The sequence below is a fragment of the Durotheca rogersii genome, assembly GCF_024521655.1.
Source record: "Durotheca rogersii strain YMJ 92031201 chromosome Unknown GGS23scaffold_2, whole genome shotgun sequence".
NCBI lineage: Eukaryota > Fungi > Ascomycota > Sordariomycetes > Xylariales > Xylariaceae > Durotheca > Durotheca rogersii.
This window is the reverse complement of record NW_026251233.1, coordinates 595,428-609,292: the sequence shown is the minus strand read 5'-3', so window position 1 is coordinate 609,292 and position 13,865 is coordinate 595,428. Positions and strand designations below refer to the sequence as shown.

Here is a 13,865-nt window from a genome sequence, read left to right as displayed (position 1 = left end):
CCACTCGCACGTGAGACCCGGGTAAGCCATAAGACCAGGAGTGGGGGGAGGGTTCGAGGGATCGTCACCCAACTGGCGTCGACGTCTACAGACCTCGACCGATCCGATCCGCGCGTGGAGTCCGAGAACCGCTGGCGGTCGCCTAGCTCTCCCCCAGGATCTTACCAATATGGCAGGCCGGGCCGAGGAAGCATGTGCAGCTACCAATCCCTAGATCGAGGAGCCGACACGAGGACTCAGAACATGCCTACATGCGCACGGCACGTTACGCGCCGCCGGTGCGCCTTGGGTCCAACATCGTGGCCAAAAAGGGGTAGGACGGAAAACTCCATCTAAGAGGATGGGTTGTGCTTACACAGCGTGCGCAGCGTAAGCTTCCTTCTCTCGTCCCCCCTTCCCCTCTCTGCCCCTCCGTCAGAGTAGCGCTGCCGTTATTGTAACATACTACGTTACTGCCGGAGCTGTTCGTTTCTTTTTTTTCTCTCTGAGTTGTTCGAGGATCTTTTCTTGATTTGGAACCGTGGAGAACGGCAAGACGTCATCTCGACCCTACCCGGACTCTAAGAGGCTAGCTATGAACTCCCTCCCAGAAACGTTGCTCGTGGACGCCTCGCCCGTAAGTCCAGTAAGGGACGCACCATCACCAGATATACTCGTCGGGGAGACGGCGGGGACCCCTTACCCCCCCCCCCCCCCCCTCATGCTTCGTCTCTCTCCTCCCCCATTATACTTTTTTCCAGATGATCATAAGCCGTTAGTTATATCCTCGACGTTCGAGACGTATTAAGCACCACGAGCTCTACTATTACGAGACCTCGTAAATTCCCCGTCGTATTGCTATTCATACGGCATCGCGTCCTGTGGGAGGATCGTTCATCCCGCTAGCTTCCATCCGCGACCTAACCTCTCGTATGAGAGCCTTGGCCTCCTCTACCTCGACGCCGTCCTGGCACAGCTCGCCGGCCAAGCGGTTCGCCGTGGCGTAGTCTTCGGTGCGCATCGCGTAGCGCGCGAGCCACATCCGCGCCTTACTAGTCGCCGCGGTGACCCCCGTGCCGTCGTTGGTCGCCGCGCGTCCTCCGCCGTCGCCGTCGCCGTCGTCCGACCCCTCTCCCGAGTCGTTGTGGATGGCGATGCTTTCGCCCTGGCTTTCGCCCGCCCCGCCGTCTTCCTGGGCCACGCACATCTCCATGTAGGCCTTGGCATCCTCTTCCTCGCCTATGTTATCGTACATGGTCGCGATCTGTAGCAGGATCTCCGGGTCCATATGCGTGCCTTGGATGCTGCCCGATATCCCGAAGCTGCTGCCCGTATCGTAATAGCTCTCGGCGAGCAAAGCCCTCTTGAGGGCCTTGATCCCGTCCTGGTTCCGGTTCATACGTTCGAGGCACGAACCGACCGCCATCCACATCTTCCCATCCCACGGCCGGAGGCCGGCGGCTTTTTTGTAATACCACAGTGCATACGCGTGCATCTCCAACACCTCATACGTCTGACCTAACCCGTACCATGCGCGGTAGTCCCTCCGGTTCACATCTACGGCCCGGCGATAGGATTCGATGGCGGCGTGCGTGTTCTTGAGTTCGACGTACTCGTGTCCCATCAGCGTCCATGCGGATAAGCAGGACCGGTCCAACATCAGGGCCCGCCTAAAGTATTGCACCGCCTTCTCGTGCAGGGATAGCAGTGAGTAGTAGTTCCCGATCACCACGCACGACTCGGGCCGGAACTTGTCGACGCTGCTACACAGGTGGGCTAAGAAGGCAAGCTTTGGCCGCGAGTTCATGACGTAGAGTATGTTAGAGTAATGGTCCAGGGAATCGAGGCGGTGGGGGTGCAGCGAGAGGATGCGGCTGAAGTGCTGCTCGGCGGCTACCAGGTCCTTCGCATGATAGGACAGCAACGCGTCACACGTGAGCAAGAAGGACGAGGTAGGGAAAATGTTGAGTAGCTGGTCGAGCGAGTTGGCGAGGTTGGCGTCGTGTTGGTACAACTCGAGCGAGGTGTGTATGTGGAACATGAAGGAGACGATGTTCTGCGGCAGACGAGGCATGATTCGATTTAGCTAGATGCGGTCAGCAGCCATGGCGAATGGGGGCGTTGCGTAGGCCAACGTACGTCCTCGACCCGGGAAATGAGCGAAGTCATTTCCAACCAGCAGCCCCAATTCATGGGGAATAGATGGACGCTGCGGACGAGCCAGTACAAGGCCAGCTCCTCGTTCTTTTCTCTGGAGAGAACGATGCCGTAACTATCGCGGAACGTCAGCATCGCAGCGGCCGCAGACAGAAGCGGCAGCACCCCCTTACAGATACTCGAGCCATCCCTGGCTGCCCTCAGCCTCCTCGCCGTCCTCAGTCCTCCGCTGCTCGAACCAGGCCTCCAGGACGCGGCTGACCGTCAGCAGCTGCTTGTTGACGCACGTGCCGATGTCCATCGGGCCCATGATCATCTCGGCATCCTCATCCTTACGCTTCTCCCCCGACAGATATTTGGCGTACAGAGCTAGGAACAGGCTTCGTTGGCTCAGCTGCGGCAGGGCTTGGGCGCTATCCGAAGCTTTCACGTCGCCGACCGAAGCTCTCGCCTTTCCTTTGCCCTTGGGGGTGGTGTTGCTGGGCTCCCTCAGGGTTACGACGCCAGCCAAGGTAGAGTCGGGGAGGAAGACGGCAGCGCAGCGGTCGTATTCTCGGCAATCGAAGAAGGACTTGGCCAGCAGGTACTTGTTGATCTCTCTCATCTCGAGCGCTGCCTCTTCGGGATCGGTATTGGGGGCGATGATGGTCGAGGCATATCCGGCAGACGCGTCCGACAGCTGCGAGTCATCGAGCGATGGTTCGGGTTCGGGAATGGCGTTGAGGAGCTCAGCTGCCCTAGAGGACACGCCGGGTAAGCACCCGTCGCAGAACCGGCACCGAGGGGGGGGGGAGGGGGGGGCGATACCATTTTGAGGATTGATAGAGGCACCTCTCGGAGCATTTGATGACAGCTTCCTGTAAGGCGCCTCGAAGCTGGGATTTCTCCCTGTCATTTAGAGACATGGCGCTACGTGCTGCTATATAGGCATCGGATGCGATCTGAGGCGGCTGCTTGCTATGTAGCCACTGTCGGATGCTCTTGAAAGCGTGGGTGGGATGCGCAACGTGCAGTACGGCGCGACCACTATCGACGTGTATGGGTGGTGCTAGTCTCGGGCTGCTGCGACGGAGGGATACCTACAGCCACACAACCAGGAGATGCCTCCCTGCCTGTATGTAGGTATGTAGAGATACAGAAGCCAGAAGCAGAAACAGAAACAGAAGCAGACGCAGACGAAGAAGAAGAAGAAGAAGAAGAACAAGAAGACGGCGGGAAAAATGCAATTACACGGTCCTAAGGACGACCGTCCCTTCTCGCTATCAACAGCACGGTGTTTCTCCGGCTTGCCCCTCGGACGTCAATATTGACCTGACCTTATCGATAGTCGAGGCACGGGTCGGTACAACTTCCAGACAAGCACCGCGGCCCCCGATAGCGATAAGAACAGGAGGAATCGGTTCCTGTTCCCGGCCTAGGCTACCTACCAGGTAGGTACCTACCTACCTAGGTAGGTAGGGTTTGTACCGACCTCTAGGTACCCTCGGTACCCTCTGTGAGGGCCTCCCTCCCACATGTACACCACCACAACCACCAATACTACTAATAGGTAAGGTACACACCGCACGTGCGGTACACATTCATTCTATAGACGCCGAAGTCTTGTCAGATTCCTTAATTTCCGTTACACCGCTTCCCTCAACCGGGAAACAGGGCACAAGTCTAAAAACGAAAAAAAAAGAAAAGAAAAAAAAAAGAGCCGAAGCCCCCTCTCCACAACGGGTTGTCGGGATGCACACCACTATGCATATATCCGTTGCTACACGAGCATGCCACGGGCAAATCCTAAGGGAAAACGAGACAGTTTCTTTAGGGTCTCGTTCTTCAACCGGGTGACATGTAGTTAAGGCATAGCTGTGTCGGCAGCCCCCCTCGCTCTCCCCCTTGCCTGCGCTGTCCTGTCGGCAGACCCGGGTGGAACAGGCCAAGGGGAGAAGAGGCGACGAGAGAGAAACAGAACAGAGAAACAGGACCGGGAAATTGTATCTCACGCGAAAAGGGGTCAGACATCGGGGTGTACTACGTAAGACATCAGAGGGATACATGCATGCATGGCGAGAAGCACGACGGGGAGGTTGCAGGAGGCGGGTGGTACTGTTCATCTCCCTAGCACGGCACGGTACTAGCTTAGGTACCCGTAGGCAAGTACCTATAGCAGTGCATCGCGGTACCTACATACCTCCTCTAGCAGGCGGTAGCAAGTCCTCGGCCGGAGAGCTCCTAGGCCTGTCCGTCAAATATCGGCGTCTGGGCATGGCAAGGTGGGCACCACCCCGTCGCGCTATTTCCCGCCTCCACGCACCATTCCCAGCAGCCTGTCTACCCCATCAAAGAGGACAGAGTCCCTCAACGCCAACCACCACCCTTCTTGTCCTCCATCGCTCTCTACCTCTACCTCCTACCTCTACCTCTATCTTCACCTCTCCCACCCGCGCAAAAACATTGGACGCGACAGGATGGCCAAGCCGACGACCCTCGCCGAGTTCGAGTCCGTCTTTCCCCGGCTCGAGGGGGACCTCATAGCCTGGGTGAAGGAGTACAACCTTCCCCAGGAGCAGCTGGACTGGTTCAAGAAGGTATACCATTGTTCCCTTCCTGGAGGGCCCCGAGGTCCAGGCCCGCCGGAATCCTTCTCCCCTCCCCCCTCTCTCGTGTCCGCTGTTGACGCTGGCTTCGCGTGCGTTTCCCCGACGCTGTCTGCTAACCGGGATCTAGTCGCTGGAGACTAACACGCTCGGTGGAAAATGCAATCGCGGCATGTCCGTCCCCGACTCCGTCTCTCTCCTCCTCGGCAAGGCCTTGTCCGAGGAGGAGTACTTCCAGGCTGCCACGCTAGGCTGGCTGATCGAGCTGCTCCAGGCCTTCTTCCTCGTCTCCGACGACATGATGGACAGCAGCATCACCCGCCGCGGGAAGCCGTGCTGGTACCGCCAGGAGGGCGTGGGCTTGGTTGCCATCAACGACTCCTTCATGCTCGAGTCTTCCATTTACGTGCTGCTGAAGAAGCACTTCCGGAGCCACCCCGCCTACATCGACATGGTCGAGCTGTTCCACGACATCACGATGCAGACGGAACTCGGCCAGCTGTGCGACCTCCTCACCGCGCCCGAGGACAGGGTCAACCTCAACAGCTTCAGCCTGGAAAAGTATAGCTTCATCGTCATCTACAAGACCGCGTACTACAGCTTCTACCTCCCCGTCGCCCTCGCCCTGCACCTGCTCAACATCGCGACGCCGGAGAACTTGAAGTCGGCGCGGGAGATCCTCATCCCGATGGGCGAGTACTTCCAGATCCAGGACGACTACCTGGACAACTTCGGCCTGCCCGAGCACATCGGCAAGGTCGGTACCGATATCCAGGACAACAAGTGCTCGTGGCTCGTCAACCAGGCTCTGCGGCTGGCCACGCCGGCGCAGCGCAAGGTGCTCGAGGACCACTACGGCAGGAAGGACGCGGCTCACGAGGCCGAGGTCAAGAAGCTCTACGACGAGTTGAAGCTCGAGAAACTCTACCAGGACTACGAGGAGAAGACCGTCGGCGAGATCCGACAACTGATCTCCCAAATAGACGAGAGCGCGGGGCTGAAAAAGAGCATCTTCGAGGCTTTCCTGCAGAAGATCTACAAGAGAAGCAAGTAAAGAGGACGGAAGAATGTGGGGTCAGAAAGGCGGAAGCGGGCAGGCAGACAAGTAAGCTAGTGCGCCAGCAGGCACATGTCGGATGCCTCATGATTTTCCCTCGATTTTACAGCTAAAGCTCAGCACGCAGTAGAAGTACAGCCAAACCGTCAATTTGGAGTCACGTAATTGCAATAGGCCCTGTGATTTCAGAGAGACAGGAGTCAACCGTACCGATCCCAGAATAGAAAAGTAGGCTTCTTGGGACAGAGGTGTACGCTAGATCGCTGCCCGAGCAGATAGGAGGGAGTAGGGAGGTGTAGATGTAACGTCGGGGCCCAAGTCGCGTCCGTCTTCGGCCCGGGATGCGGCTCTGGAGAAGGTCACCAGGCACGTCCGGACGATGCCTGGGAAGCTCCGAGTCCTAAAGCCAAATGGTAAGGTGGCAGCGGCCATCCCAGACCCGAACTCGGAGCCGAGCCGGAGAAAGATGCGTCGCAACCAACCGCCGCTCCGGACCGAAGAGCAGTAAGGAACATTCCCACGCCCGCGGGTCCCGGTTTGGGATCCTGCCGCACCAGACCTGGTGGGACACTCCCCCACGGATGGGACCCCGAGTCCAGAGGCGACAGACGCCGTATCCAGCCTGGTAGAAGGTTTCCCCCGACTGAGTAGGTGAGATCAAGGTCTCACCATGGCGAGTGGTCGAGGTGGAAGCGCGGGTGCACTAGTCGGCAGTGTCGTCGTGTTGGGGGCGGAGATGATGGGGTAGAGGGATGGGAAAACCATAAGACTCGGGCCATCCCCATGACGGTGACGAGACAGGACGATTTATACCCGACGGCCACATTACCTAAGCCGTGTCTCCTTCAATGCATGGCCATACATACTCCAACCCGCTCCTCTAGTAGGCACGCCTCGCGCGAACACTGCTACCACCTCATCGGCGATCCCAAGCACGCGGTCCGCAGTCCCACCTAACATCTCATCTCTTACCTACAGATCCTTGCCCCCGCATCGCCCGTGCATGCGGACCAATCGGCCGTCCCAGCATCCCGACGATCGCCCAAGAGCCTCCTCCATGCATGTGCCGCCCGTACCTGCTTATGTACGATAGATGGGCAGCCGGTCACGCGTACGCGCTTATCGGTGCCATCCCGTACGCCTCCTCCTCCTCGTCCCTCCTTTTTCATTTCTGACCTGGCCAATGGGAACTGTACTTACTTATGTATATATCGCCACGGCGGCAGCAGCAGCTCGGCCGAGTAAGCAGCGGTCCAGGGGGGTGAAGAGGTACCTGGGTAGGGCATCGGGATAACGACGGCCTGTCTCAGGAGGAGGTAGGTGCTCATGGAAGCCGTCTCACGGGGTACCTAACCTACCTACCTACCGTACCTCACCGAGTACCGCAGCGGCCGCTGCCGTGCTACGGTAACGCGTATAGGTGAAGGCGTGAGGAGCGCAGACAGGCAGACAGTCAGGGGGGGTAAAACAGGCCACCTAGAACGAGGCGACAACAACAAGAACAGGCGGTGCGTAAGGGGAGAGACAGTGCCAGGCACCCGCTGCCCGGCCGTCATCCGGAGCCAGGCCCAGTGAGGCCCAAGCCCACAGCACCGCAGCCGCCCAACGCAACGCTCGCCCCGGCCCCTTGGCGTAGTAGATATGCGGACAGTCGGAGAGGTCTCTACCTCGATTGGCCGCGATCGTCTCCGCCCTCCCTCCCTTTTTTGCTTTTGTCTTCTTCAGCTCCCTCCCCCGCTTCGAAGAGCAAGTAGATACCCCCCCCCCCGAGTAAGCAAGCACGCTGGCAGACACGTGGCGCCTGAGACACCCTGCGTACCCACCTCCCTCGCTTCCCCCCCTCTTTCCCCTCCCCGTCTTCGACCCCCTAGGTCCCTCGCTCCCCGGGCCGGCAGCCCAGCCGCCTGCTACACGCGTCGGCGACGTTTCGACGCCGGTCCCTAGCGCTCAGACGCTCCCTACGTATCTACGTGGGTACACGCGTACAGTAGGCGCGCGCGCTGTCGCACCGTGCGCGGTATAGACATGTAGGTCCTACCCGGCCTCGGAGCAGCAGCAGCAGGGCTCCCGACGAGCGAGGGGGACGGGGCGGGGAAGGGCAGCAGACGCGGAAGCCTGTGCTGGCACTCGTCCCGCTCCGGAGCGAGAGAGAGAGAGAGAGAGGGCGGTGTTCGCCGCGGCGAGCCCCTAGGTACGAACCCAGTCCCCTCCCTACTTCGGGCCGCCCGGCCGTAGCCGTAGCCGCGCGAGTTCGCAGACTCGACCGACGGCCCCCTCCTTCTAGGTACTCGCAGCCCGCCCACATACCTGGGTTTCGCATACGCGAGGAGCAAGACAGAGAGAGGTCTGGGAGCACGTGGTAGGCGGGCGCTGGTCGGCTAGAGGGTGGGAGATGGTTGTACGTGCCATAGGGAGGAGCGAGAGGACAGGACTGTCTGGGACGAGCTCGGCGGCCTCGCAGATCATTGTCATTGCTACATAGCGGCAGATACCACGCATCGCCACGCCGGCGGTTTCAAGAGTTTTCCACCACGTGCCGATGGCCTTCGACGAGATCGATCCTCCCCCCTTCCCCTTCCCCGCGTCTCGGTCGCGGGGCGAAACCATGCAAATCGATACCAACGTGGATATTTCCTAGCTTACTCGACTCACTTCCCTCATCCGAAACTACAGGTACAGGTACATAAAACAAGAAAACATGCCGGTTAACGTTAAATACTCGAATCTCCCGCTATGCTGGCCCCTGGCCCCTGGCCCCCTCCCCCTCCCCGGGACTCCGCCGCCCGTGCCGTTTTTCGTCGAGAAAAATTGGCTTGGTGTGATTACAAAAAAAACGTACTTGGTAACCCTGTGGTGCGTCTTGCTGCGACGTGAAAGGAATAATAGGTCGGTCGGCCGTTGATGATAAGACAGTCGGATATCGGTGTTGTTATACCACCCGGAGCGTGCCCACCCTGCCGGGCACCGAATTGTAGCTGCCCTCTCTCTCTCTGTGCTCCCGCCCCCTCCCTTCTCTATCCGTTTCTCTTTCTCGGTCCCTGCCGCGCGGCTGCGGGGGGTGCGACGACTTCCATACGTCGCCGGAGAGACGCCCCGCGGGCAGGGTCGGGACGGGGGGCGTGTCCTCCGACAGCCTAGCGGGGGGCGGGGCCCCGGCGGTTTTGCTCCGCGTCCTGGAGAGGCTCGGCAGGGGCGCCGAGTTCGGGACGCGGCGCAGCGCGCTCCGCGGCGGGAGCTCCGGGTCGACGCGGGCAGGCTTGACGGGAGTGGATTCGCTGATGAGGTCGACGAGGTGGTGGGTGCCCTCGGGCGCCCTCACGCCGTGGCCGAATTTCTCCTTCGACCATTGCGGCGCCTCCTGGAAGGTGGACTCCAGATTGACCAGGGGCCGCGGCCGCTCGCGGCGGTTCTGGTGCGAGAGCCCGGCCGACGGCGACGAGGGGGGGTACGAGCGCTCGTGCGCCGACGGCCTGCGGCCGAGAGAGGGTAGCGGAGGTCGGGAAGACGAGGAGAATGACGGTCTCCGCGTGTGGTTTGTGTGCATCACGCCGGCCGAGGTGCTCGGCCTCCCCGATAAGGACGACGTATCGAAAGTGCGTTGTCTTGCAGAATGCTCGAGAGCCGATGGGAACCACGAGGGGGACTCGGGTTTGTAGGCTGGCGTTTCCGGCTCGGGCATTCCGTTCAAGAGCGAGGGTCCGTCGGTGAACCCGGCATCCTTAGAACTTCTCCCTCCTCTGCCTAGAGATCTATCCCCTTCCGTTATAGATTGCTTGCGGTCTCGGTATCCTTGACCTAATAGGCCGCTTCCAGTGAAGCCGTCGTTGCTAGTCGACTTGACGGTATCTATTAGCCTCTGGCTGCTGTAGCCGTTATTCGCATCGGAAACCAGGTGCGCTGGAAATTGCTTCGGCATCGTCGACACGTCCGGTACCGATGGCAAGAAGTCCTGGCCGAACTGAGATAGACGCTTATCGAAGCGCCTCATGTCGAGAAGCGGCTCGAACTGGCCTAGTGCATATGGTGTCTCGTCGACCGACACCTGGAGATGGTGACCGTTCATCGAAGCGACATTCGTCGACTTCTTTGGTGCGTGGCTAGTTGGAGACGTGATCTGAGGCGGGTTGTCGTCCGCATGATCACGGGTCGAGACCTTCAAAGCTTTCAGCGCTTCCGGTCGGCGATCTACAAGGTACCAGCCGCGCCACCCCTGCACTGCTCCCCTAAATTGAGCCGCGATCCCGGGATCGTCAGTCGAGAAGTACTGGACGTAATTGTCCGTGTTCATAAATACCGTAGTCTTCTGCTGGCTCTTTACCGCGAAGCAATATCGCTTCGGAGGCTTGATATGTCTCCGCAATTGGGATTCCGTAGGTGTGTAGACGTCGTAGTCTGACATGCGGCACAAGCTCACCCTATCTTTATCAATTGAGCTCCCATTCGGCTTTTTCGCGGAAAGTATCTGCCCGTTTTCGAGGAGGGTGATCCATCTCTTGTTCCACTTCCCGGGGCGATTTGAGTGATACATGCTCAGTTGAAAACCCTGAGGCGGCTCATTCTTACCCGGGACCGAGCTAATATCGAGCTCCCACTTCTCCTCCTCGGAATTAGACGTCGTTATAGTCAACTGATTCTGCGTGTCCCGGTCCCACGAATTCATAACGTCTCGGATGCGTTCGTAACGTCGTAGGCGGCGTTCCAGGCCTAACGCGGCATAAGTTTCCACGATAACGTAGTGTTCCGGGCTAATGCCGTTATGAGACATCTCCGCCGAGGCTAGGATTATCAGGTCGTCCGATGTCGTGTCGGGTGTGACCTCTAGGTTGAGTGTATGTTGCCGGAAGCGGACCGCGACATTCTGAAAGATCAAGTTAGCACGCTGTCACCATCCCATCCCATCCTTACCAGAGCATGGAGCCGCCTCGTACTCACCCGGTCTCCTGCGTTGATCGCAGATATCGGCGCATCCGTTTGAGGCACTGCACCTCTACCACCGGACTCTATACCGATCGGGCGCTTTTTTGCCGACTCGATGTTCTCGACTGTAACCGTGGGTGAGAGTCCGGGGGGTAGCTTAGGGGACATCCCGTCTTTATTCTTCCGGCCCTTGGTTAGAAGAACAAACTTTTCGACCACGGGACTCCTCGGTTTGTGCACCGGCGACTGGATTGCGGCTTTTTTGCTGTTGACCAGCTCGAGCTCGAGCCTTTCCAAATCCTTCCTCTTCTGCTCAGCTAGTAGTCGGTAGCTTTCGGCTTCCAGGCGGGCGGCTTCGCGCCTGGCAGCCTCGTCGTCTCCCTCGCCATCTAGTCTCTTCTGTCGCCCGTCCCGACTCGCCAGTTTCCGCCATGGGCTCTCCTCGTTTTTCCCGGTTTTCGCGGTGCCGGGACGACTCTGGTGATCCGTCATGGTTCGTCGCAATGTGTGTAGGCGCACCGTGTCAGTATGGCGCAGCTGATGCTGCGGAGGAGAGTCGAGTAAGGATTTGGCCGGGGCGCCATTCTGCTTTTGTGATAAGCTGGCTGCTCTCGACTGGCGTGGTACAGCTGGCACAGGGGGGACTCTCGGAGGTTCCCATGGGGATAGTGGATCGGGATTAATTTTTGGGGTTGCATTGTCGTTGACAGTAACGCTATGCGCCCGCCTCCGGTAGCGAGACATGGATCGAGCGATAGAAGTAGCATTCCCTGGTGCAGCGCTTAGCTGCTGGTTCTGGTGCTCGCCGCTCTGGCGATGACCGCGCTGCGACGCCGCTCCATTCTCCATGTTTGCGGGCGTGGGAAGGCTGTCCTCTCTCGGGCTCTGTGGTCTCGAGCTGTCTTTGCGCTGGAAGGGAAAAGTGGTACGCGAGAGGAAGTTTGGCAGCAACGGGGTGGCCGGCACGATGACCGTCTCGGGCCCTGTCGACGTCGCCAGGGGTGGTCTGTGTCACTAAACCACTTCAAGAAACACAGGGCACGAGCAGGGTTGGGCCGTGCCACTGGTCTGCAGGACAGATAATGATGATGTTCGACAGGGTCTGCAAGGGGCGCATGAACAACAACACCAGCGGCTCCCGCGATAGCCACGGATCGATATGGACAATAATTGATATCGGATCTCGACCGCGACCTCAGATCGAGCGCAACGGCAAGTCGGCGCTCACGAATGGAGATGACAGCTAGTCCCCTCGTAGGCCCGCGGGTCAGTCAGAACGACTTTGCGACAAAGGCGGTAAAGCAACGACCACAGTACTTTAGGAACCGGCCGGTTATGCGTAGTAATAGCACGGGTCGGCGCTAGATTTTGGTCCTGAACGCCAGTGTCGCTAGGAGAATTCGGGTACGAACGTGACGGTGTCGTCTTCCGCCGCCGAGTCGCTGTGGGAGGGAAAATGACACCTGAAGAAAAAAAGATTGAAATAATATTAAATTAAATAACCATGCCCTTCGTCGTGCCGTCCGGTATCACTACCACAATCATCATCACCATCGCCATCACCATCACGATTACCACCGTCACGATTACTACCCGTTGATGGGATGGACGGGGGGTTGTCAGCGGCAAGGTAAATCCTGTTATGCGCAGGATCCAGTGGTCAATAAAGAAAAAGAGGGCCGGGTCGAATTTGGTAGATTGCCGAGAGGATCAGGCGCATATGTACACACATGCACACATATTAAACAGGAGTACAAGGAACCAGCTGAGAGGCCAATGGGGGACACCAGACGCATGGGGATCGACATATACCGGGTCCTCCCCATATTCCCTCCTGAGCGATGTGGAGTGCGAGGCCGACCCAAAGCGGAATCGCGAGGGTTAAGTGAATTGTCTAAATGTCTGGGCGATGCGCCTGGCACGAAGAGCAGGAGGGCGGAGGAAACAAAGGTAGAGGTCACCGACCCATATCGAGTGGTTGACCGCCCGGCACCCAGCCAAACCCGGGTCGGCTCATTTCCCGGTCAGACCAGGGCAATTTCGCTGGTGGTGTCGGGCGCGGTAACGGTAGGTATAGTGATGGCAGCCATGGCTGCGGACACGGCGGATACAACTACGCTGTGGCGGATTTAGCAGGATGATGAGCGGGACGGGGCGTGACGGGCATGACATGACGGGCATGACGAATGGAGGCATGGAGAGGCACGTAGCTCCGAATGTTTGGATGGAGGAGGATTGGATGGATGGAACGCGTAATGAACTCAACGGCTGCCGGCGCCGAAGTCGAGCCCACCCGTCAGTACAGCCTATTAGTAGGTATATGTAGAGCCTATTAGTAGCATCGCGTTAGGCGCACTCATTGGGGCTTTAGTACTTACCTTGGGTACATCTGACATCTGGTAGGCACCTCTGAAGTAGACCCAGGTACGTAAGATTGGAGCCTTGCCACGCATTGACGTATTGCGCATGCGGCATAGTGTACCTGACATCACAGTGGGCACCTGTAGGTACCTTAGGTACATAGGCAGGTACATACGATACAGGTGAATACAGGTGACTGTAGGAGGTACCTCTCCCTAAGAACCCAGCATAGCGGCAAGAGCTTCCCAACTTCCGTCACATTCCTTCCCAAACTTGCCGTGGCCAATTTGGCCCGTGCCGATCCTCAGCGGATTGCCACTCCGACACGGATTATCTGGTACCCTATCAGAGGCCGCAAATTTCCTCCTCACAGATATGTATATAGATATGTGTATCATAACACGCGTAGATCGTCCCATCCAACCTCCGGCGCTCATGGCCCGCTTTATCTCCCTGGCCTCCCCCCATTCTTCCACACGTCATCGCCGACCCTTCCAGCGGTTTTGAGGTTGAGGTGCCTGGGGCAAGCAAGAGTACAGCATCTGACACGCGACAGGCAGGCCGAATCTCCCATGTGACGCCAGCAGCACAGCGCCGGTCAGGAGATGGGTATATGAGACAGACCTCGGGGAAAGGGGGGGGGGGTAAAAGGGTCTGCGGGGCGAGCAAAGCGAACCCGACCGACATGGATCCCGAGACGGAAGCGTGACCACCCCTACTGAACCGCCATCCTCCCTCCTGGATACATTTCATACCTCCCTTATCTGCCTACCTACCTACTAAACCCGATTGGAGAACCGTCCAGCCCG

General features: G+C 58.7%; 3 protein-coding genes across 3 annotated transcripts; 1 reads left to right on the top strand and 2 right to left on the bottom strand.

Annotated features, from left to right (window-relative positions):
* Positions 1 to 699: 699 nt before the first annotated feature.
* GGS23DRAFT_547506 (TPR-like protein) lies at positions 700 to 3,430 on the bottom strand. The gene is made up of 4 exons (XM_051515091.1): positions 2,944 to 3,430; positions 2,310 to 2,873; positions 2,119 to 2,251; positions 700 to 2,065 (listed from the first exon to the last, which is right to left on the bottom strand). Exons 1-4 carry the CDS (start codon positions 3,039 to 3,041, stop codon positions 842 to 844), a joined length of 2,019 nt encoding a protein of 672 aa, XP_051375956.1. The 5' UTR covers positions 3,042 to 3,430; the 3' UTR covers positions 700 to 841.
* A 985-nt stretch (positions 3,431 to 4,415) lies between these two features.
* On the top strand, positions 4,416 to 6,012 carry GGS23DRAFT_167582 (terpenoid synthase). The gene is made up of 3 exons (XM_051511518.1): positions 4,416 to 4,712; positions 4,852 to 5,826; positions 5,888 to 6,012. Exons 1-2 carry the CDS (start codon positions 4,593 to 4,595, stop codon positions 5,773 to 5,775), a joined length of 1,044 nt encoding a protein of 347 aa, XP_051375955.1. The 5' UTR covers positions 4,416 to 4,592; the 3' UTR covers positions 5,776 to 5,826; positions 5,888 to 6,012.
* Positions 6,013 to 8,287: 2,275 nt separating this feature from the next.
* Positions 8,288 to 11,544, bottom strand: GGS23DRAFT_612354 (uncharacterized protein; the record flags this gene model as incomplete). The annotated part of the gene is made up of 2 exons (XM_051520484.1): positions 8,288 to 10,636; positions 10,711 to 11,544. The coding sequence occupies 2 exons, from the start codon at positions 11,542 to 11,544 to the stop codon at positions 8,708 to 8,710; spliced, it is 2,763 nt and encodes a 920-aa protein (XP_051375954.1). The 3' UTR covers positions 8,288 to 8,707.
* Positions 11,545 to 13,865: the final 2,321 nt, after the last annotated feature.

Coding starts and splice junctions, on each gene's coding strand:
- GGS23DRAFT_547506 (XM_051515091.1), bottom strand. CDS start 3,041: ATGTCTCTAAATGACAGGGAGAAATCCCAGCTTCGAGGCGCCTTACAG. Junction 2,874..2,943: donor CTCTATCAATCCTCAAAATG/GTATCGCCCCCC, acceptor CGTGTCCTCTAG/GGCAGCTGAGCTCCTCAACG. Junction 2,066..2,118: donor TCATTTCCCGGGTCGAGGAC/GTACGTTGGCCT, acceptor GACCGCATCTAG/CTAAATCGAATCATGCCTCG.
- GGS23DRAFT_167582 (XM_051511518.1), top strand. CDS start 4,593: ATGGCCAAGCCGACGACCCTCGCCGAGTTCGAGTCCGTCTTTCCCCGG. Junction 4,713..4,851: donor AGCTGGACTGGTTCAAGAAG/GTATACCATTGT, acceptor ACCGGGATCTAG/TCGCTGGAGACTAACACGCT.